This window comes from Purpureocillium takamizusanense, chromosome 1 (assembly GCF_022605165.1).
Source record: "Purpureocillium takamizusanense chromosome 1, complete sequence".
Lineage (NCBI taxonomy): Eukaryota > Fungi > Ascomycota > Sordariomycetes > Hypocreales > Ophiocordycipitaceae > Purpureocillium > Purpureocillium takamizusanense.
In genome coordinates, this window is record NC_063068.1 from 5129242 (window position 1) to 5152174 (window position 22933).

General features: G+C 59.8%; 6 protein-coding genes across 6 annotated transcripts; 4 read left to right on the plus strand and 2 right to left on the minus strand.

Moving 5' to 3' along the window:
• The first annotated feature begins 4168 nt into the window (after positions 1-4168).
• JDV02_001567 (uncharacterized protein) lies at positions 4169-10046 on the plus strand. Its single transcript, XM_047982507.1, has 2 exons — positions 4169-7607; positions 7667-10046. Exons 1-2 carry the CDS (start codon positions 4978-4980, stop codon positions 8766-8768), a joined length of 3732 nt encoding a protein of 1243 aa, XP_047838473.1. The 5' UTR covers positions 4169-4977; the 3' UTR covers positions 8769-10046.
• JDV02_001568 (uncharacterized protein) lies at positions 9356-10070 on the minus strand (the record flags this gene model as incomplete). The annotated part of the gene is made up of 2 exons (XM_047982508.1): positions 9356-9658; positions 9939-10070. The coding sequence occupies 2 exons, from the start codon at positions 10068-10070 to the stop codon at positions 9356-9358; spliced, it is 435 nt and encodes a 144-aa protein (XP_047838474.1).
• Positions 10071-11534: 1464 nt separating this feature from the next.
• On the plus strand, positions 11535-13397 carry JDV02_001569 (uncharacterized protein; the record flags this gene model as incomplete). Its single annotated transcript, XM_047982509.1, has 4 exons — positions 11535-11594; positions 11673-12368; positions 12431-12580; positions 12636-13397. 4 exons carry the CDS (start codon positions 11535-11537, stop codon positions 13395-13397), a joined length of 1668 nt encoding a protein of 555 aa, XP_047838475.1.
• Positions 13398-13831: 434 nt separating this feature from the next.
• JDV02_001570 (uncharacterized protein) lies at positions 13832-14161 on the plus strand (the record flags this gene model as incomplete). Its single annotated transcript, XM_047982510.1, has 1 exon — positions 13832-14161. One exon carries the CDS (start codon positions 13832-13834, stop codon positions 14159-14161), a length of 330 nt encoding a protein of 109 aa, XP_047838476.1.
• Positions 14162-17927: 3766 nt separating this feature from the next.
• JDV02_001571 (uncharacterized protein) lies at positions 17928-18862 on the plus strand. The gene has a single exon (XM_047982511.1). The coding sequence runs from the start codon at positions 18408-18410 to the stop codon at positions 18840-18842; it is 435 nt and encodes a 144-aa protein (XP_047838477.1). The 5' UTR covers positions 17928-18407; the 3' UTR covers positions 18843-18862.
• An 832-nt stretch (positions 18863-19694) lies between these two features.
• On the minus strand, positions 19695-22672 carry PPN1 (Endopolyphosphatase). Its single transcript, XM_047982512.1, has 2 exons — positions 21856-22672; positions 19695-21792 (listed from the first exon to the last, which is right to left on the minus strand). The coding sequence occupies exons 1-2, from the start codon at positions 22040-22042 to the stop codon at positions 19967-19969; spliced, it is 2013 nt and encodes a 670-aa protein (XP_047838478.1). The 5' UTR covers positions 22043-22672; the 3' UTR covers positions 19695-19966.
• Between the last annotated feature and the right edge of the window lie 261 nt (positions 22673-22933).

Below are 22933 nucleotides of genomic sequence, written 5' to 3' on the forward strand. Positions count from 1 at the left end.
CATTAAACGGGCGGCCAGGGACAAAGCACGAAGAGGCGCCGCCGTGGAAGATAGACGCGCGGCAAAGGATCAGCTGGATCTTGCCACCTAGTCCGTTGCTCCTAGATGTCTGCGCGCACGAGGTGCAGCCAACGAAGCCTGCGTGGTCGTGAAGACCATCGTCATCGTCGCCCCTTTGTCGTCGTCGTTGGGAGTCGTTACCTCGTAATGAACCAGGCAGGTCATGACCAGGACCGGGGGTCCAGGACCAAGGCACCGGCAAGAAAAGAAAAAGGACGAGCTTGGCAAGCCGACGTGACGTGAGACAAGGCGGAATCAAGGAGGCCGGGGCCGCGGGCCTGTTGCACGCGCTGGATATGGTCGCACGGCGGGATGCAGACATGTAGCTTGGGGGGGTCTGCTGCAGGTGCTCGGTTCTGTGCGACGCCCGCGAAGAGATGCATGCAGTGCGACTGCATGCACGATGTGGCTCGTACGAAGCACAGAGCCGAACAGAGAACGGGGTGGCGGCGGCAGCAGCAACAGCAGCAGCAGCGGCGGCATAGTGGGTGGCGATGGCGGGCCGTGGAGGTGACGATGCGTGGCGGGCGGAGACACTCACTCATTGGGGCCATGGCTCGATTGAGGCGGTCTGAGGGGCGGGCTGTCGATCTAGCCAGTCGGCCGTGTTTCAAGGGCCTTGACACATTGCCATTCATTCATTCAAACACGTTATTGCCTGCTGCAAGACGAGGAGAAGGAGGAGAAGGAGGAGAACGGGGGAAGAGGGACAGCGGGATGGATGGTGCCATGCCCGAGCCCGCAGCGCGAGACGGCTCGACCCCTTGCCGTTCCTGATGCCTGACACCTGCTGCTGCTGCTGCTGCTGCACTGGGCTTTCTTGTATCCTTCGGGGCGTGGGCTTCAGAAAGGGCCCGGCGTCGTGCCACGTTCCAGGGCGGGTGCCGGATTGCATCATCTCTAGGAAGGGGTAACCAAGGTGAGAGAGATTGTCATGGGACGCACCTTGCGAAAGTACCCAACTAACTACCTACTACCTGCTACGCAGTACCTACGGCAGGCACCTGGGGAGATGACGGGATACCTTAGTACGCGGGCGAACCCCTTTTTGCAACAACGGCATTGAAAGCTTTTGGCCGAGGCAGAACAAGAACAGGCTGCGCAACTGCGGCAGGCTGGCTAGCGGCAGGTGCAAGCAACCTCTCCACGGGCTATTGGCACGAGTCTTTGAGCAGTCAATCGCCATGGCCGGCCGCGGAAAAGCTATTGCAATACGTATTGCAATGCTGCTGTGTGTGCAACCCGCTGTGTGTGTAGCCCGCTGTGTGCCCGTGTGCTCGTCCGCTGCTGGGGCACCTGGCCGCGCCAGCCTTATACGTCGCGTTCGTTCTCACTGATTGAAGAATAAATGCTCCCCTTGATTGAATGTATGCCTCGTATTCAAGTGATTAATATCGTGCCGTGCGTAGCTCGTAGTCGCATCTTGGAGTCGTAGCCATAATCTTCTTTTTATAGAGCATATATCCGCAGATCTTATAGAAAGGGCATCACGAGCCGGCATCTGCAAGGTGCCGGCGAGCGTTTTGCTTATTCCCTTTCTTTCGGAAAGAGTAACTGCTCTGGATAGTAAAAACGACTGCTATTTCAGCGCTGTTGGCAGATAACATCCCTTCAAGTGAACTTCTGGTTCACAATAGCTCAAACAGCTCAGACCGGGCGCTGTTGCAAAAGGCGGACCCGAGGGGAGGTACACATACACTCATACGTACTACCAAAAGGTACCTTAGTAGCGCCCGACCCGGGGAGGCACAGCCGGGCAGCCGCAGGCATCGTGGCATCGGCGCTGGCGCAATTTCGGTGTTGCCAATGCAAAAAGGCAAAATATAGCAGGTCCCCGGAGACCGGTAATATTGCATGGGCAATGCGAGCGTTATCCGTGGGGCGCAAGATGATGATATTTGGCGCAGGCTATTGATCTGGGGGACAACGCCCACCTTCGTCACGCCCAGCCCGCCAGCGCCCCTACGCGCGCAGCGGGCGCCGTGGTGGTGGTCTTGGTCTACTCTGCCTGCAGAATGATCAAAATGGGTTCCAACAAGCCTCCTTCTCCCCCAAGGATGGACGTGAGCTGGAGGTGCTCGGTGGGAAAATCAAATCGCATTGGTGCGCGCTGGACCAGCGCCACACTGCGCCAGAACCCTTGGAAGGTCCTGTCCCAGGGGTCGCCGTTTGGGGCGGGGCCCAATGCTGTTTCCAGCGGTCCCCAGCGCCAGGAACAGGGGGGAACGGCGCGCCTCGCCTCCAGGATGGATGGCTCGTCCAAGATGGGTTGGAGGGGCGGCCGGAGCCCGGCGCCTCCCCCCCCCCCCCCGAGAACGCCACCATCACCAACCCACCAAGGTCCTCTCCACCCGGGCTAGTCTTTCCTCTCTCCATCTCTCTGCCAGGACTTAGAATTGCTGGTACGGTACGGCACGGTAATAGCGTGTGGCCCCGGTCAACTACGTCTGGGACTGGAATCCGCGCGGTGCCAGCACCAGAGACACGCAAGACATGGGCCGGCAAAGAAAGCAACGGGCAAAGAAGGAAAGAATGCGTCCCTGGAGCAGAGGGCACGCACGCATCCATGTTTTAGCTGTGTCTGCCGGGCGTGTGACTGACCACACGCCCCCCCGCGACGCGTGAGCGACGTCTTGTGCACTCGGCAGTGCGTGTCTGGGACGGACTCTGGGGCGGGGTTCGGAGGCCATCGGGGACGAGGGGGCGCCTTCATCATCAGCGTGCGCCTCATGCAAGTGTGCAGGCGCATGTGCAAAGTATCTTGCATGTACTGTACTCCTCATCAATGCGGCGAGCTGAGGCCGTTTTGCTTCAAGAGGCCATCCGCCAGGGGGTTCGTTGGGTTGGGTTGGGTCGGCCGGCCGGCTGGCCGTTGAAACGGCGGTCGCAATGACGGCGACGGAGGCGACGACGACGCCGACGACGACGACGACGCGGCGGCGTATTACTCCGCTGCACGTTTCTTCCTAAACGGCGAGCCCGCCCGAGGAGGCAGACTTGGCGGGTCGCCGACATGGACGGGCGCACCGCACGCAGCACAGCGCCTTTGTTACAGGAGCAGAGAGAGAGAGGAGAGAGGGACGGAGTGAGGGGGGCCCGCGGCTGTGAAAGCCGTTCGCGGGCCCGGCCCAGCTGAAAAGCCAGCGTAATGCAGCATGATGCGGTGCTGCGGAGGCTGAAGAGCCCGTCGACGATGACAACCCAGGTCCCGCATTGTTCTGACCCATGCTAACCAGAATCGACGTGCTGGACATGCGTCCCCCTCCCCTCCCCCCGGTCAGGGTGCGCTCGCCGCCGGCACATGAAGCGAGCGAGGGTCGAATGAAGGGTCCAAGGCGGCCCACCAACTCATCTCAGTCCACCACAGGAGTGCACGCGTGGGCAGCCCGCCCGCTTTTATTTGGAGGTTATACTGCTGAGTTACTACCTCTAGTAGTAGCCGTACCAGGTTGTTGACCGTGGCCGGGCGTTTGAGGGTCGGTTGATCATCAGCTGGTTGTTCATCAGACGCGACGAGCCTTTCCAAGCGGCAAAGTCAATACCCAAGTAGTTTAGTACCTGCCTTCTAACCAAGCCAGTGCCTGATGTAGGTAGGTTGTGCCCGCAAAACAACATACATGTATGTGCACGCGCCGGACGCCCCTCGCGTCTGGTGCCGATGCATACTAGGCTGGCAAGCACAAAGGTCAACATTCAACGTCCATCAACGGGTCCCATCACGCCTCCTGCCTTGTTGCGTCCGTGCTGCCCGCCATGCTCCCGTCGTCTCCTCCACCGGGCTGCTGCCCACACACCTGCCGTAACCCGCTATACCGTAACTTGGGTAGTCCGTCCGCCCACCCCATCCACCATCTATCCGTCCATCCTACACTCACTCCAGGGCCACCATCTCAGGTACCCAAAGTACCTCCACTTCCAGGTCTCTACTACAGAGGCAAGTGGTACGTAGTGGTGTCTGTAGCGGTCGGGCCACCCTCCTTCTGGTAGCAATACTTGGCCTTGGCAGCTCTTGTCGCTGTAGGAAATGCTGTCCTGGCATGGTTCCTGCCAACCTGCCCTGACGCCAGCCCGTCTTGGTACCCTCCCTCCCTCCCTCCTTCCCCCCCACCTTTCCCTGAGCTGGTACGTAGCACCTCGAACATCATTCTTTTTGATCGCTCCTCCAGCCCGTGCCTCCGGTCCGTCCTCAGACTCGCCCTCCCCTGCAGTCCAACCCATCAAATCTCCTTGTCTGACTCGTCGCCCTGGCCCCAGGGAGACCAGCGCGCCCCCGGAGCGCTTCTCTCAATCTCCGGCCTTCCGATCGGGGAAGCGACGTAATCGACGGCCGGCTTTTGCGCCTCGCCTGAGCTACCCTTGTCTCTCTGGTCTGGTCTGGTCTGGTCTGGTCTCGCCTCCTCATCTAAAGGGCTCCCCCGTCCTCTCGCTCCAGCCCGTCTCGCGATTCATCTCGCGTGTCCCTATGTGGAAGATCCAGTCACCGCTGCCGCTTTTCTAATTCTGCCGTCGACCTCATCTCGTCGGTAAACTCGCAGCCGCCGCCGCCGCCGCCGCCGACGTAGCCGCCCGCCTTGCCGTCCTCGCCGTCACCGTTTGGCGCGCACCTCGAGGGTCTGACGCGACCAACGGCGGCAATCTCTCTCGCCTCTACCTCGCCTTGCCCTTTAATTCCCGCTGCCTTTGGTTGGTTCGTCACCTAGCGGCTGCTCTGCCGGCCAGAGCACGGCAGTCAGTCGACCGATCTCACCAATGTTGCATTAACCTTTCTCATCCGTCACACGGCTCGGCACGGCACGGACGTCATTTCTCGAGCAGCGGCGAACATCAGGCTTGCCCTGCACACCGACCGCTCGGGCGCTCACAACCCTCACTCTGGCAGCAAGCCGTCTTGTGTGTTCGTCCGCTTCTTGCAACGCCATGGCTGCGCCAGCCGTCGAACGCTCGCGATCTCAGTCGAGCCCCGACATTTTTGGATTGCCATTATTTGACGCCGACTCTCCTGCAAGTGCCCCGGCGACCTCTCATGGCTCCCTCGCCATGGACTGGAAGGGCTGGGGTGACTTGCCAGCGTTTGAGGTGCCCTCGTTCAACACCGATTTCCATCTGGATACCACAGTCTTCACCAATAGCAAGGTGAGCCAATCTGCGTCGGATGCTGAGCCACAACCAACGCCTCGGGCCGGGCCAGTGGTGTCACAGCCGGCATCAAGAGCAGCGCCTAAGGACCAGACCAAAGAGCAGGCCACCACAAAGCAACCGCCGAAGCCCGCCGCTTTGTCACGATCCAAGACTGGCTCGCTGATTCACCGACCGCGCTCATGGCTTTCGTCTAGTTCCAAGTCGTCGAGGAAGTCAGCAAAAGAAGACCGCCAGAGCGACCAGCTCACGACCAAAACCGACCCTGTGCCACCCAAGCCGACGCCATCCGAGGCAACGCCACAACCGCGACCGCAGCTGCGCGGGCTTCCTAGTTCCTCAACGTTTGCCAGCTTTTCGAAGTGGTCATGGACAGCTTCGTCCCGCTCGCCATCTCCCAAGCATGCACCTGAGCAGCCTCAGCCTCCAACCAAGCCAGCAGCGACACCTACCGCCCCCACCAAGGTGGCCACGGTATTGCCAGAGCGCCTTCAACTCATCACGGACACCGGGCTCAAGCACCTCGAGGTGTCTGAACCTTTGAAACCACCTGCGCCAAAACAGGCCGCCCGGACCAACAACTCATACTTGGCAAAGATCAAACAGAAGCCTCCGCTGCTCATGAACAAGCCACCCGAGCCTCTGGGCTACAACCACAGTTGCGCGTCTTCGTCAACCACGCTTGGAGGGAACCGTGCGTCAAACAGCGACAAGTCGAGTGTTTCACAGTCAACCTGCAGCGACGGAAACACCAACACTCCCATCACTGACGACTCGTCAAACGACATGACGCCCCATCTACGAGACCCGCTATGGTCCTCATTCAAGACGCTCGAGGTGGAGATCAAGGGCCACGGCGCCAAGAATGTCGCGCAGCGTGTTGGCCAGGTGAAGAGCATGCTTTTGCCGTTTTTGCGCAGTACCATGGATCACAACTCGACCAAAGGGCTGAGCCTGGAGGACGTGGACCGGCGGGCGACTGTGCTGAACAAGTGGTGGGTCTCAATCCTGGAGTTGCTCGACGACAGGGGACAAAATCCCGTTCCAGGCGTGGATCGTCCGATCCTTCTCGAAGCTGCGACCCTTCTCATGATGAGGTCCGAGTGGCGGCTGGCGACATCCAGCTTCATGCCCCTCGCTGAGCGATCGCCCTCTGAACGCGTCCGATCGCGGTCCTGGACAAACGCTTCTGGATCGACCGAAGACTCGCAGCAGTCGGCTATGTTGGCCGAATCGGCCGAACACAATGTCCGAACAATGTTTGTGACAAACCTCGTGAAGCAAATGGGCTATGTTGTGGACAGGATGTCGATGCGCCATGCGCCGCTAAGCTTGGTCAACTTCTCAGGCAAGGCGTGCGCTTATGCCTTCTTTTTCGCTCCCGGTGTGGCCGACATTCTGGTCCGGCTCTGGGGACTCACGCCGGAACTCATTCGAAGGACAGCGGATGAGCTCGGGCTGCCTCGGAAGGACACTGGCGAGAGTGGGGACATCACAGCGCTCTTCCCTCCGAAGCTGGGCACCTTTGGTTGGCGATCAGCCAGAACGACTTGGAACACACTCAAGCAGATACCAAGGATGTCTCTGCTCGTGGCCAGGATCGCCTGGACCGGACCGTGGGTATCGAGATGGAAGGGCCGAGACACCGACCTCTTCTTCATCTTTTGCAAATATTTTCACGTCTTGTCTAATCAGTTCATACCGCCTGGACTGCCACTGGTGGAAAAGGCGCGGTCGCCGGCGTTCGTCTTGGTGCACTCGCAGCTGCTCTCGATCCTCGATAACACGGTCCACCGTCAAACAGCAATCGAACACGCCTATGGCCCGCCTTTGATTGACCAAGTGAACGGAGCGGACGCAACGGCTCTCGCCATGCCGTTGCCACCAACCAATCTCATGAAGGGCATGTCGGAGAACCGGCTGGTGATTCTACTCCGAGACGTGCTCACCGACGATGCGCCCGAGTTGGGTGATGCGCGAAACACCTTTGCGGAGACGTTTGCCGCGCTTATGAAGGGTGCGACCTGTCGAACGTCGCAGTTTGATAGTGCGGCTTGCTTCACTCTGTGCGACTTCCTGGAAGAGGCCCTCATGATTTTCCACGAGGCCGAGTCCCGTGGTGTGTCTGCACGCTATGTCGACTGGGGTTTTTGGCTTGACGTGTGCAAGCGCATCATGGATTCCCTGAACACGATGTCCGAGGTTCGCATGCTATCTTTCTTGTTTACGGTATGGGACGCAATAACCAAGGACCCACGACGGAAAGCGACGCTCTGCCTCGATTGGCTCCTCACCGAGGACACCTTCAACACATTCTTCAACAACTGGTGCCCAATGGTTCGCGCCTACTATCACCGCCTCTTGTGCTGGAGGATCTGTCGCGACGATGGCAACGCTAGCGAGACGGATCTGTAAGTCTGAAGGGATATGAAACCTATTGGTAAGACAGGCGTGCTAACTTACGATACAGAAAGATTATGTCTGCCGTGGCTGCCCGGCTCAAGACCGTTTGGTCGCACTACCTCTACCTTAAGCGGACTGCAGAGGAGTCTGGTCGCGTCCCACTGTCCACCGTCCCCATGTGCCCTGCTCTGGGCAAGAAGTTCATGATTATCCGCCAGGAAGCGGGCCCACCTCAGGCAGGCCTATTCATGGGGTTCGATACGTTCGCGCGCACCAACAGCAATGAATCCTCGTCTTGGGCTGGGTTCCCCGATATGGGGCTTGGCAGAGGTGACTCAAAGAAGCGCTGGTCCCTCTTGGGCAAGGTGCTTTCCATGACTGCCGGCAACGGGATGGACCCGACATCACCGTCAGATACATCGACGAGAAGTTCGCTCCTCGAAAATCAACCGCTTGGCGCGAGGCGGAACTCGGTCGAGACTCCAGGTCGGTCAGCAGGGCCGACGCCGAGCGGCGCGAGAGTGCAGGCACCGACGAGTGAGCCCGACACCGAGTCGCCGTCGGACGCGGAGGAGCAAAAGTACGTGTTTAGGTTTATTCTGGGATGGATGCAGCACCATAATGTGGGCCGCGACCTCACACGCCCGAAGCTCCCTGCGCCCGCGCAGGCACACATCAACGCGAGAGCTCGGAACAGCAGCGCCCCATCGCCAACACCTACAACCTTGGCACGTGTGCGTCGCGTATCTGACACTCGACCGGTCCGGCCGACGCAGAGGGATAGGAGGAGCTCCGTCAACGCATCCGTCGAAGAGTGGCTTAGGGGCACGCCGGCGGCGGTGGCGGCGCCGACGACAAAGAGTGGTTGGAGCGGCCCTTCGAGTGCCAGTAGCGAGAGGCGCAGAAGCTTGGCGGGAGAGTGGTCACCGGCGACGTCGGACCTGCTGGACTTGCAAGACTCCCCGCGCGAGCCCCTGACCAAGGCAGTGAAGCCTGTGGGCATTTACGCCAGAAACGCCATCTACTCGGGACGTGCGCTGGCGGAGTGGTCCCAGGTAGTTAATGAGTGCAACAGTTTTATCGACCGACGCAAGGAGGAGGGCGTCGGCCGGCTGGCGGACGTGGAGGTACCGCAGCTGGGTGTTGAGGGGTTCCGAAAAGCCGGCTAGAAGCTGGTGCGACGGCAATGACGGGCGGATGCATGCGGAGGAGGCGAAAAGTACAGTACACAAGGAGATGTTTGGAAAACAGTATGAGATATCCCGCGGCTGGCACGCCGCACTGCGTTTGGCATCTACCATGTTTTTTTTTGTCCGTCCTACGGGATGGGGCTGCTCGAGAATTTGGAACCTATTGCTTGCCACGTCGAGGCGTGGGAGATGTGGCAATAATTGGCTGCATTCGAGACGGGACACGTTGATTAGGGACAGAGGGAATCGGAGGAAACCGAGGGGACAGATGCATGTCCCCGCCACTCGTTGGCTGATAGCGGCAGAGGCTGCGCGGAGTGGCGGAATACAGAAAACGCACCGGTGTCGTAAGCAGGCACATGATGCACTCGCTCACTTTTGAATCTGGGAAAACAAGGTGATATTGATGGTCTGTATGCTGAGCGACAGGAGCTCTGCATGCCTATCCAACGGGCCATGATCTTTTGCTCCGGGCTCTGAACAAAGAGAGTGCGATGACGACTAGTCCACTGCTAACGAAGAGACGCTTGAACACCCCCCTTTCCAATGTGCAATCGGCCGTTCCCTCATGTACTCAGTGCGGCCATGAGCTGGGCCTTGTAGGCGGCCTGCCTCCCCTCGAGGGCGGCGACGCGGGCAAGCACATCGGGGCGGTAGAAGGGGTTGCGGTCCGGGTAGTAACCCTCGAACTGGGGCTTCCCGTCGGCGAGGGCGACGAAGCGGCGGCGGGTGCGCGTGAAGATGTGCACGTCGGGGTCGATGTGGTCGGGGCGGTCGAGGGTGCCGACGCGGAGGTAGGCGAGGCAGGGGCCGGCGTCGGCGTAGTGGTTCCAGAGGCCCGTGTGGCAGCGCGGGCAGCAGGCGATGGTCTGGCCGATGTGCGAGGCGGTGGGCACGGTGACGAGGTGGGGGTTGTTGTCGGTGGTGGTGGTGGTGGTGGTGGTGGTGATGGGCTCTGGCGATGTCTTTGCGTTGTCTGCTTGATGCTCGCCGCCCGTGTGTGTGCTCGCAGGAGCGGCGGCAGCAGCAGCAGTAGAAGAGCCGTGGCAGGGCGTGGCGAGGGTGAGAGAGAGATACGAACTCGCTTGAGTAGGTAGCGATGGGGATGGAGTTTGTTGAAAGGAGGAAAAGGCGTGAAGAATAATTCACGGTGGGCTTGTACGCATTCACGCAGACGGTGTTAGAAGAGGGGAGGATGCAGACGAAAAGGGCGTGCGGCGTGAATGGGTGGTGGTGGTGGTGGCACGGGCAGCGGAGGCCCCGTGACAACGAAGGTAGCATTTTGCCTGCCTGCGAGAGTGAGAAAGCGGGGGCGTCGGGGCTGCTGGCTGGCCACTGAGCGGCGGCGACATGGCCGAATTGGGAAATCGGAGATTACTATACGCAGCAACGTTCAAATTCTACTTAAAGTTTTCACCTTTGTGTAACGGGCCTCTTGGGAGCCATTGGTAATGCAACAACGATATAGTGCCTAGCTGTTTGGCTTGTGCTGGTACTCAAGGCAGATATAGCCATGTATTTCTGAAGTAAGTGTTATCTTGCCCGCTGAATGGAACTACGAGACGCGCCCTGGTTGCAGGGTGCACCACTGCTTACTTATCGTCACAGCCCGAAATTGTGCCTAAGGGAGGGAGGTGCTCACGAACAGTAACATGATGAGCCGCTGCAAATAGTAATATATGTATTGGATCGCGACCCTGTCACAAGCTATGCATATACCGACAAGACCTGACCTGAGCAGGGCCTGTCCGCGGCCCTTTTGATATATCGGGAGAGGCACATGTAGGCGCAGTACCTGTGCTCAGCCAGGTCATTCATTTAGTATTGTGGACGAGCAGATGCATGATGGTCTCCCCGTACACGGACTATCGTGTCCCGACGCAAAAGTCATTTGGAGTCTTTTTACCGCATGCAGCTCGAAGTTTTGCGGCGGCTGTGTGTCGTGTAAGGCGTCACGGGCATGGTGAGCAGGATGGCTTAGCACACCGTTGCAGCGTCATCTGCTATACATGTGGTGTGGTAACACGCATCATTGGAGGCCTGCCGACGCGTAAAGGCAATGCACAAAAGGGCAACTTGTTGACAATTTCCCCCATGGCCCCCCTCCCTCGGTGCCGCGTCAGTCCAGGCTGTGCACCTTGAGGCAATCATGGGGAGGTATTTAGATGATGAGGCGCCTGCCTTGCTTCGCTTCTGTTGCTCTTTACCTCTAGAACAGTGCGTGCTCACGGCAATACATACCCGTGTATACTGTATCCGTACACACAGCCGGTTGTTACTGGCTGTAACCGCTGACTGGCGCTACGGCCCAAAGTGGCGTTAGCACCTAATCGACGCGGGCCGGCTTACATCCATCGACCCGCCCATGCCGCCCTATCCGCTTCTGATTCCCCTAATAAGCTCCATCCAGCTCGAATGCCTTGCCCTTTTCACCCCCGAACCGGCCCCTCCCCCACTTCGCCCAGCTCTCTCTTCCATCTCGCTCGCGACTCTGCCGCCGGCCCGCGTCACTCAGCCAGCGACCAGCCACCTCGTTCACCATCTTGTCAACGACACACACATCGTGCCTGCGCCGCGCCGCGCCCCTCCCCTCCTCAATCAACCCCTGGCTGGGCGAGCTCGGTTGGGTACCTTGTCCAAGCCCCCCCTTGGGGCCTGATTCTCGCCCGCCTTTCTGGGAGCGGTCGGGGCAAGCGGCCCTACTAACAGCGCGCACCAAGAGCAGGAAGGAGGCCTGCCGGCAGCATGCCAAACACTGGCAAGCCAAGCCAGGACTGTCACCTCTGTCGCAAGCGACGGGTCAAGGTGCCCGCCTTCCCACTGCCCCTGTCCCTGCGCCAGGAGAAGCAGCTGCAGCAGCCAAGCTAACATGCCCGCCCGCAGTGCGACCTCGCCCGCCCAGGCTGCCAGCGGTGCGTCAAGTACGGCGTCGAGTGCCCCGGCTACCGTGACCAGACCGAGCTCGTCTTTCGCAATGCCGACCCCTCCACGGTGAGGAAGCGCAAGAAGCGCGTCGCCGAGCACGACGACGCCCAGTCGAGCCGCTCCGCCTCGCCCGGGTCCGGGTCCGGGTCCGGGTCCAGGTCCGCCTCTGCTGCGGGCTCCGGGACCCGCCCCGGCTCCGGTTCTTCGACGCCCTCCTTGTCCGTTTCCGCCGATGATCTCGATGCCCCCTTCATCTTCTCCGCCGAATGCAAGGACCTCGTCCCGGCCTCCGAATCGGCCCCCTGGCCGTCCTACAGGGCCGCCGTGCCAAAGTCCATGGCTGAGCATTGGACTTCGCATTCCGTGCCCATCCTGCTCAACGTCTACTCGACCCTCGACTTCCTCAACAACGCGTACCAGCAAAACCCACGCGACGGGCCCCTGGTCTGGGCCGCGCACCTCTTCTCCCGCACCTACGTCACCAACATCCGCTATCCGACAGCCGTATACCGAAGCTCCGAGCTCGAGACGCAGCGCGAGCTCGGCACATATCTGGGCAAAACGCTGAGTACCGTCGCGGCGGCCCTCAAGGACCCCAAGGGCGCCTTTCGCGACGATGTGCTCGCCACCGTTTGGATATTGTCCAACTACGAGGTTGGCCTTGCCCTTTTTTTTCTGCATCGACCAGGCCCTGTGCTGACGCTATTTGGTGGTAGCTTCTCGTGGGGTCACTGAGCCGCATGGACTGTTTCAGCCCATGGCATCTACATGCCCGAGGCTTGTACAGCATCCTGAAGACGAGGGGAATAGCACCCATGTACACCGCCGAGGGACGCACCGCCTTCTGGCCCAGCTACAACATGGTGGTAAGTGGACGCGAAAGAGAGGTTTTCGTCGTTGACCTGCGCTGACCCCCCGCAGCAAGTCCAAGCGCTCGTCAGCAACACCGAGTGCCCACCCGAGTCGGACGAGTGGCTAGGCATTGTCCGAGATACCCTGTATAAGGATGAGGCGTACACGCTGTATGTGTCCGTCTTCGTCGTGACATGCGCACGCGTCCAGGCGCGCATGTTCACTATTCTCAACACGCGAGACTTTGCTGCTGCCAACGCCGAGTTCCAGATGCTCATGGACGAGCTGGACCGCGCCGACGCAGAGTTCATGCGGTCGGCGGCGGGCTTGCACGACACGGCGCAGGAGCTGGACGCGTACATGCGCAACCTGTACCACTCGGCCGTGGTCAAGGGCTATCACTACGTGCAAATGATGGCCAACTTCCTGACGCACTATGCGCAAAGCGAGCTGACGCGGGAGGAGCTGCGGGCGCGGCGGGACGCGTGCGTGGAGAAGACGCAGCTGGCGGCGCAAGAAATCCTCAACAGCGTGCCGTGGATCCTGGGCCCGCTGGCGTCGGGCAAAGACAAGTCGCCGAGGGTGCTGTTCGACGCGCTCAAGATGGTGTGGCCGCTGACGAGCGTGTACGTGGTGTCGACGACGCTGCCGGAGCAGCGGGAGGGCGCCGAGGTGGCGCTCGTCTTCATCGGCAAGGAGGTGGGCGTGCGGCAGGCGCTCAAGACGTACCCGGGAGCCATCTCGCTTTTGCCGCCCGAGGCGCTCCGGCCGCTGGGGGCGGAGGGCACAGGACGAAACGTCGTGGACACGTCGTGGACGGCGGTGGCTTGACTGACGGGCTGTGGGCTGGAATGGTAGAGCGCGGGCCGTGAGAAGCAGCGCGCGCTTTCCACGTCACAGAGTATCCATATCGCACTCTCCATGTCGGAGTATCGGCCTTGTGTGCGGTTTGCGCTAGAGTATCGGGTCCATACGCTCTGCGTCAGGTTATCTATCGGTCTCGCACGCTCTACGTCAGAGTGCCAGTCTCGAGACCGCTGTCGACTGAAGGTGGTGCACGTCAAAGCACCTCGCAGCTGACGCGACGGCAGTTGACCAAGAGAGATACGAGCGGGAAAGGGAATCGGCCATGCAAGGCGCGGCGCGGTTTGGCGGCGGCGGCAAACCACGGGCTCGGCTTTGGGCAGTGGTCACGTCGGGCCGCCAAACACGGGGTCCCCGGGACAGTACGTTAGTACGTAGTACAAAAGAGTGCCGGGGAGGCTATGCAAGGTTTCCATGAAACGCGACATGGGCAAAGCAAGCAAGCAACGAGGTTGGCCCGAGTCGTGTCCCGCATCGTCGTCGCTGGGTCCACGGCGTCGTCCCCTCCACCTGCCCGGAGCGGCAGTCGACAGTCAATCGATGGCTGGTTTCGACGATGGGCGTTTGAGGCTGGCGGCTGGCGCGACGTGTGTGTGCCGTGTGTATACGAGATGTCGCGCATACAGACGGACGTGCGGCTCGGGTCAGGCGGCGCGAATGTATGTATGTGCGGTTTCTGCAGGGTCCAGGCGTCGTCGTCGTCGTCGTCGAGGCGGCGGGTCTTTGCTTGACACGCGCACGCACGCACGCACGCACGCACTTTATTAGTTCCCTTGCATCATGACCTGGCCTGGCATCCTGGCTCTCTCACACGCACGCACAGATCAGATGCTCGTTTGCCTTGTTTGATGCTTGGCTCGTTGGATTCCCTTTTGATCGCCGCCCCCCCCCCCCCTTCCCCCCCCTCACCGACCGACCGGCGCGTCTTGGCCTGTTCGCCACCTGGGGATATCCCCGGGTGCAGGAGGCCGTCCCGAGGGGCGGCGCCGTGTTGGCCGGCTTGGACGCCAGCCAAGCAAGGCCGGGCGCTCGTGTCTTGAGCAGCGCCCGGCGCCCGAGTACCATGTAACTACTACGTACAGTTAAACACCGACGGGTAGGGGCGAGCCCGGGCACGTAAGAAAGCGCTTACTGTTGGCAGCCAGCCCGCATCATCGTGGGGAATAATACGTTGCAGTCGGGGATTCCGCATCGCGCGCGCCGCCGCCGCTGCTGCTTGGCGCCGGAGCCGGGTCGGGGTCGGCGGACACGGGCGGCAAAACGGGCGCGTCATTCATTGTCATGGGCACAGCAGAGGGCGGCTTCCCCAAAAGAGAGAGAGGCAGGCTTTTTTTTTCTTTCCCTTCAATGCGCATCACTGGACCCTGTTTTACTCTGTCTCTCTCTCTCGCTCTTGTGCAGGTGCTCGCGTGCGCATAGCGCGGTGTAGCACGTAGTTGATGCATCTCATGCACCCCTGTCCCCTGCAAGGCTCGTGACGAAAAGACGGGGATGCGACTCAGCCTGCTGCTGGTGCTGCTGGTGCTGCGCGGGGCGGGGAGGGGCCAGGCGCAACAAGGCAGCATCCGCAGCCGCAGCCGCCAATGGTTAGGTAGTTATTAGCGTCTCGTGTTGAGGCGGGTGAACAAGAGGGTTTTTGTAAGGGTTCAGAGGGGAAGAGAGAAAGAGACAGAAGAGAGAGATGGCGCGCACGGGGGTCCGCTGGAGAGAGGGGAGAGGGGGAGGAAGGAGGGCGAGGAGGCTGTGTGTGCTAGCGGGCGAGCCTCTTGCCCGTCCCTGGCTCCCCCGGTTTCCAGTAAGCAAGCAAGTACAATGTTAGAGAAAGGGGCCACGGAGGAGAGATGGATGGATGGTTCATCCATGATGCCCTCCCCCCCAATTGTCAGCAATCCGCAACCCCCCAGTTTGGGAGATGGACGGCGGGCTTGCTTCATCGGGCGTTTGTTGTTTCAAAGACGACAAAGAGAGAGAAAGAGAGAGAAAGATGAGATCTCTCTACTCTACATGGTAAAATTGTAGTAATTTGCGAAGTAGTATATCATGCGCAACAACTGTGCCTGCTTGCGCTTTTTACAGCAGATTTTCTGAAGTGTCGTCTTGTCTTTCTTCCTTCTTGCTGGGCTCGGGCCGTCTCAGAATCTCGAGAGGCTTTTACCAAAAGCTGGGGTTGGTACGGCACGTAACGTTGGTAGTTAATTGGGCTAGTAAGTTAGTATTATTCGCTCTCTGTTGCCCATCAACAGCAACAGCAACAGCACCAGCACCTGTGCTCGTCCAGGCGGGGTCTCTCTCTCTCTCTGTGTGTGTACTCCGTAAAGAGACTCTCTCCATTCTCCCCCGTCTGAGTGTGTTCATGTGAAGTGTGCGCGTGCGGGCGTGTTTCAGCCTCCCCCGTCGGCGTCGTCGGGGTTTCCTCAACAGCCCACCCACGAGACACTGTCCCCTCCCCTCGCACGGTACGCCCATGGGAATCCACACGCGCAATCCCACCCCCCGCGACCACGGCACAGCCTCATCTCCACAGTGCGAATCGTGCCAAGACAAAGGCGCGACGCGCCCACCCCACCGGGGTCAGGTCTCACATGCCATGACGTCAGCGCGACCCGAACACGAAAGGGAAAAAAAAAAAAGGCGAACGCACACACAGACACACACACAGAGAAAGGCGAAGAAGGCAACGAAAGCGGCGGAGCACTCGCCGCGCCTCCTGCCCACCCTACATCCCCCCCCCGTTCATTCGTCTTTTTTTCTTCTTTCTTACTTCTGCGTCTTGTTGTTCCCGCGGAGCAGGAGGAGGAGGAGAATGCCAAGGCTCGCGCTCCTCTTTTTTTTTCTAGCTCGATTCCCCCCCCCCCCCCCTCACGCTCCTCCTCCTTCACTTGCCCCCGGTTTTCAATGGGGGAAATAAAAAGTAGGAACCGAACGAGGGCGGGAATATGGTGCCATTTGTCCATTGGGGATTCGGGGGTAGCCCGCCGTCGGCCGTCGGGGTTGGTTCGTCCGGGACCATGGCATACCTGTAACTGGACGTTGGGTAGGTACTACTAGTACATGGTGTACTAGATCGTGGGTGAGCGGGTTTTGATGCTGTTCAAACAGCTGTTGCTCGCTCGACTCACTCATCAGGGTAACTACACCCCCATCTCGTCCCATGGCATCCGTCCCGTCCGCCTCGCTTTGTTGTTTTTTGTCTGCCCTGCCCTGCCCTGCCTTCTCCCCCCCCGCCTTGCAAGAAAGCCAAAAGAACCCGCCGCCCCTCCTATTTTTTTTTTTTTTGAGTTGGTCGTTGAAACCGCGCTCCGGGCCAGGCAGCGCTCCATTGCAAGGTCCGGAGAGGGGCATTGAGCGGTCCCCCTTTCTCTAAATTACATCATTCTGTCGCGTCGCGGCCGGTCTCATTGGTGACGTGAACAACAGGCCTTGCAGAAAAGGACGCTCGCAGAGCTAGTTGGCTATACAGTACTACCCCAGTGCCCCGGATCAAGATCAAGATCAGATCGAACAGTTGTGCCCCTCCCGTCATCATGACTGCAGCAGCAGCAGCAGCGGGAGCAGGAGCATGGATGGGGGGGGGATCTGCGAACCGCAACCACAAAAGCACCACCACATCCCACACACTTCCCGTCTCGCTGGGCTGGCATTGCTGGCTGGCTGGGAACATCGCCGTGCCTGCCTTGTCTTGCCTGCCTGTCTTGCTGGAAGGGAAGCCAAGCTAAGCCCCACTCCCGCCCGGCGGCGATCCGTGGACCCTCCCTCCCTCCCTTCTAAGGGGACGGCGCCGTTTCCTTCTACTCCCACTCTTTGCTGCTTCCGGCATAGCGAGGCAGGTCTTTGTGAGAGGTACGAGGATCCATCAAAGGCGTTGGACGGCTGCGGTGGCGGCTGCGGCGGCGGCGGCGGCGGCTTGGATTGATGGCGAGAGGGGAGCGCTCTGCCTCTGTCCGTGTCGTGGTGCCACCAGCAAGTAAGTACGTAGCTGCTGCTGCTGCTCCTGCTCCTGCATGCCTTTTTTGTTTGCTCCCTCTCTCTCTATCCATGATGCCGGTGCCAATGCCAATGCCATGCCCTTATCTCGGCATGATGATTGATGGGGTGATTGATGGGGTGGTGATGGGTGGGTAAAAGACTGGTGGTGGGTAGGCTCTTTTGTTCATCAGTGCGTGCAGGCGGACCGGACTCGCGTACTAAAAGGTACTTTGTTCGTTAGCATGGCACGTACGGTAAAGTTAGTTACAGTGCCCGTTACCGCGTCTGCGGGCCTCCAGTTTCGGCATCGGGAGCGATAGGGCTTGGCTCTCCCTCCCTCTCTGTCGTTTTTTTTTTTGTGTTGCTGCGGTGGTGCCGCTGTCTGGGCCGGTCGGATGCCGGCTGGGCTGCTGGGTGGTCGTACAACCTTCCAGGGTAGCTGCTGCTGGTGGGTAGTAACGTTGGTTGAGTAGTAGGCAAGGTATGTAGACAATTGCATGCCTCGATTCACACACACTCCTGCTTGCGGCTGTGACACCCTCCTCCTCCTCTTCTCCCTCTCGGACCTCCCGTATCCATTCGACACCACTGCATTCTTTTTCTTCTTCCCCTTCTCTTCCGTCGTCCTTCCCCAGCGGCCTTGTTGATCCCGAATTCGGCACGCGGTTCGTTTCATCGCCCAGGCTTGGTGCTGCCTGTAGTACAACCTACTATTGCTGCCCTACCTTGTTCACCTTTTTACTCTTCTTTCTTCTTCTTCTCAACACCAACCACTCTTCTCACCCTTCTCCCCCTCCTCTTCTTTTCCCTTCTCCTTACCGACCTGCCTTATAGAAGCCGCTGGTGCCTGTACCTGTACCCAGGCGAGCTTTCTTCTTCCTTCTCGCCCTCGGCTCTCTCACATACACACACCTCGAAGTCACCGCAGGCCGACCGACCGCTCGACCCGACACGACCCGACTTCGAATCATCGCCATTCCCGCCGACAGCAGCAGCAGCAAGCAGCCCACCATGTCCATGGCAACCATCATCCCCGCCGCCGTCGTCCCCTCGGGCGCGCACCTGCAAGTCCCCGGCGCCGCCGCCGCCGCCGCCGCCTGCTCCTCGTCCTCGTCGTCCTCGTCCTCTCCCATGGCCACGATCGCTCCCCCAACCGCCGGCATCGCCATCACCAGTACCACCACCGCAGCCGCCGGTACCACCACCAACAGCGGCGGCGGCGGCGGCGGCGGCGGCAACTGCCCCCCCGTCCGCCCCGGCTTCAACTCGCGCCTCACCTCGGACCGCCTCCGCGAGGGCGCCGGCCTCTACCTCCCGCCCCAGTTCCGCCCCGGCAGCGCCAGCACCAACCTCCGCAAGGGCCGCGTCTCCGTATTCCGCGAGACGGGCCTCTTTGACGGCCAGGACGACGACGACGACCACCGCGCCGGCTCCTCGTCGCCATGAGAGAGAGAGAGAGAGATGGAGAGCGCGAGTCGGACACGAGGATTGTCTGCATGCCGCCTCGCTCACACACGCACATACATACATACAACACACACACACACACTCTCTCTCTCCCCCCTCTCTCTCTCATGTTGCGCACAGCATTCTCTATCCCTCATCGGCTTCCCTCTTTCCGTCTATCCGCGCGTGTGGGACACACGAAATAAATATCTGCAGCACGACCGCGTGTTGCCCCTCATTGTGCGACCACCACCGCTGCCACAAACCACCGGCCATCGTCGTCAGACGCACTCATGCATTTTCCATTCCGAGGGCGGTCAGGGCTCTCCATTGAGTTCCGCCGCCCCATGTCGTCCAGGACAACATTAAAAAAAAAAGGACCTTCTCTTCTTCTCCATCATTATTCATCATCATCATCATCAGCAGCAGCAGCATTCTCATCTCGCGCTGCCCTTTCACTCAACAGCACCATCAACCATCTCTTACAGCACCCGGCGGCGGCGCCACAATAACCCCCAACAGAACAGCCTCGGCGTTTGTATCACCAACAAAAAAAACAAGAGACACGGAAAGGGAAAGAATTTGCATACCGTACCGTACCAATGGGGCTACGGCGGCCACGGCACATCCACATACTTAATACCTAATTATGCATCATCGTCATTATCCGAGCAGCAGTGGGCGGGGGGGGAGGGGACGGCGGCACGGGGCAGGAGACGCTCCTTGGCCATGGGGTTTAGGAGCGACGGCAACGTGCCATGCGTGCAGGCGTGCCTGTGCCCATGACCTGTCGGGGCGGGGCCCCCGTTCGATACCCTTGATTTCAGCAACATAGAAAGAAAATGCCATCTTCTTCGCTATCGTGCCGTTGTGTATCTTCGTCCACCTGCTGCTCATGCTGCATGGCTTGGAGCTCGAGTCTTGGCAAACGCTGCTTGAGATTCACATCTAAAGACTGTTGTTTATACCTCAAGATGAAGCCAAATGCTGCATATGTTGTCCGCAATGCGCAAATCTTACGTCCAAAAAAACATCATATCCTCCGGATACCAATGCCGTGCCGTATCGACACGCCCAAACGCCTCGCTTGCTCATAATGCAATCTCTAACCATGACTGCGACGTCTACATCTTCTCCAACTCATCCTTAGGCACCGTCTTGACGAACGCGTGTCCCAAGAAATGTAGCCATGCCTTATTCCTCTCGCGATCCTTCTTCTTCTTCTTCTTCTTGCCCTTGCCGTCAGCGCCAACCTCTGTATCCGCCTCCTTCAAGTCATCGGCGAGGACACCAGCCGAGTTGGTCTTTTTCTGGCCCATGCGGTACGCGAGCCCGAGGTAGCTCTTGACCGTCAGGTCCTTGAGCTTGTAGATCTTGTCGTCAAACGTGCTGTACTCGACCTCGTACTTGAACTTGTTCGGCTTCGGCGGCGAGTGCTTGGGGGTTCTGCCGTCGGGATTGCCGCCCCGCCACTTCAGCCCGTCCACGTCCGCGTCCTGGATGTCGTTGTTGATGTACGTTAGGTTGGCAAAGTATTGCGTGTAGCCCGTCAGGGTGAGCGCTTGCGGGTAGTACGCCGGTCCGGGCAACGAGCCCTTTGGTGGGTCCTCGGGGACGATGAGGTTGGGGTCCTTCTTGGGCTTCTTCTTGCCCTTCTTGCCCTCCTTCTTCTTGTGCTTCTTTCGCTCCGCCTCGATACTTCGCCTGAGCTCATTGTGTGTCTCCTCATCCCAATCCTTCTCATTCCACGGTTGAGGAGATGTCCGTTGTGTGTTCTCAACGAACGAGTCCTGCCACAATGCTGCTTCACCCAACCCTGTAATATTGTACTCATAAACCCGAAGAGTCGGAAAAAAGTTGGGCACCACGCTCGGGCTGACAAATGATAGCTGATACCTTTCGGCATACTTGCCCCCAATCTTCTTGAACTTCTTCTTTTTCTTCTTCCCCTTCTTGTCTGCGGATGCGTCATCGCCGTCATCGCCGTTGTCTTCTTGAACCTCAATCGCCGAGCCGGGGAGACCCGACCACTCATCACGCAACTCCAAAAGGTAATCGCTCTTGGACTCAACAGAGAACCCCTCGTCCATGTGTTCGCGGTCGGCTGCGCTTTCCGTTTCAATCGTCAGGTCAATCTTTTTGGTGTCGCTAAGCAGAAAGTGGTCAATGTTCATGTGCCCAAACAGAGACGCGGTTACGACGTCGCGATACTGCCTTAGCCATAGTGTGTACCGCTGCCAGCACGTCTCATCCCAATTCTGCTTGCTGTCGGTGCGGGCCGGGGGTACGTGGCCGATGAGGATGGCCTTCATACCCATGTCGCGCAGGTGCTGCAGCTGAATACGCAGCCACTCCATATGCTTGAAGCCCGGCTCCGAGGGGTTCGCACAGCCGTCGACGGCGGCATTGCGGTCAAAGAAGAACATGGTGTTGAGGCTAAAGACAGCCAGCTTGCCGGGGATGACCTCGACGTAGAACCAACCGCCAAAGCCAAACGAGTGGCGCTGCTCCTCGGGAACGAAGCGGCTCCAAATGTCACTGTAGGCATGGAACCACTTGTTGGGCCCTGCCTCCATGATGTTGTGGGGGAGGAAGTCATTGTTGCCGAAGGTGGGAATGACGGGGATGGCGAGCCTGCCGTCGTGGGGTAAGGTGAAGGCCTCGACAAACTTGTCGGCGACGCGGCGGTTAGAGTCGAGAACCTGCTCGGCGGTGCGCGGATGCTTCTCGTCACTGTCGTGGCGGGCCGAGTCGCCGGTCCACACGACGAAGTCGATGTCGTCTCGAATGTTGGCCTCGATCCAGTCAAAGGTGGCATTGACGAGGGAAAACGGCGAGTCGCAATCCGTCATCTCCGCGCCATACATGCCGGCCATACCTTTACCGCGGTGGCACGCAATGCCCTCCTCGGACGAGGTGTGGGCCTTGTAAAAGTCGTCGGGATGCAAATCTGGGGTGTCCAATGTTACCTTTCATGAGCCGATTGGCAGAGGGGCAGCAAGCGACGACGAACCAGTGATGTGTAAGAAGCGGCCGTTCAGCTTGCGCTGCTGGTGCGGTTGCGCTTCGGGATGGCGCGCCGGCTGCAGCACGCGTTGCAGAGCGTCGTATTCGGGAGGTGTTGGCGACGCGAGCACGCCCTGGATGCAGCCGCTCAGGACCGCGAGCAGCCGCAAGGGCACCAAGGCATCGCGAGCCATCGTGTAAGCGGAATGTGAGGTGTCGGTCGCGAGGCCAACTCAACGGCGCGCATGGAGAGGCGGGAGGTGCTCGCTCGTCAGGGCTTTATGTGAGCGACTCGCCCGTTGCTCCTCGAGTCGTGGCGCGGCGACCGCGCTTATGCGATCGGCAGCAATGCGCCGCGGCGAGAGACACAACTAGCAATGAACGAGGGCGCGCGTGGCCACATGCGCTGCAGGTCGCAAATGATGGGCGACGCGGTCAGATCAAGGGCCTGACTGAGGTGCAGTGAGGTCATGCAGGGTCGCTGCCTGGGCCGACTTTTCTACCGCGTGCGGTGGCCTGACGTAACCTTTGGCAGGCTCGTGGACGCCTGTGGAGACGGGCGGTGCAGCCACAGAGCGATTTTATCACGGTGGGGTGGTGACGTCCAGGGGTCTATTTATTGATCGTTTCGAGTCGTGAAAACCGCCTGATCTGTTGTTGGACATGAGAGACATGAGGAGCGGTCGGTGCCGTTTTATCCTCGGGGCCTGAGAGGACCATTTGGCCACAGGAACAGCCTTTGTTCGCCAGTCACTACAGTATCAGCGCAGACTTCGCGGTGGGCGGTTTTCCTATGCAGTGTTTTGCCTTTGCAGCTCGCTCCCCGCAGCCTTGGATGACAGCGGGCGGGAAGCCGCAACCAATCTCCACGACTCACAGCACACACGTGCGGCGATGAGACGGTGGCGCTGGAGCCGCGCTCGAACTCAACTGACCAACGCGCCGCGCCGCAGGGAGGGGCACGCGACCCTTTTTGGTGCGGCGCGCCTGCGCAGCAGCGGCACATTGTGCCAACGTATCGTAGTCCGTACTTGGTCGTGGCCCTTGATGGGCAGCCACACCCGCTCGGTGCTGCCGCCGACTGC

What these genes read in the sequence shown, in the direction of transcription:
- JDV02_001567 (XM_047982507.1), top strand. Translation starts at nt 4,978, where the DNA reads ATGGCTGCGCCAGCCGTCGAACGCTCGCGATCTCAGTCGAGCCCCGAC. An exon ending in AACGCTAGCGAGACGGATCT is followed by an intron (nt 7,608 to 7,666) that starts GTAAGTCTGAAG and finishes CTTACGATACAG; the next exon opens with AAAGATTATGTCTGCCGTGG.
- JDV02_001571 (XM_047982511.1), top strand. Translation starts at nt 18,408, where the DNA reads ATGTCCATGGCAACCATCATCCCCGCCGCCGTCGTCCCCTCGGGCGCG.
- PPN1 (XM_047982512.1), bottom strand. Translation starts at nt 22,042, where the DNA reads ATGGCTCGCGATGCCTTGGTGCCCTTGCGGCTGCTCGCGGTCCTGAGC. An exon ending in CCGCTTCTTACACATCACTG is followed by an intron (nt 21,793 to 21,855) that starts GTTCGTCGTCGC and finishes TGGACACCCCAG; the next exon opens with ATTTGCATCCCGACGACTTT.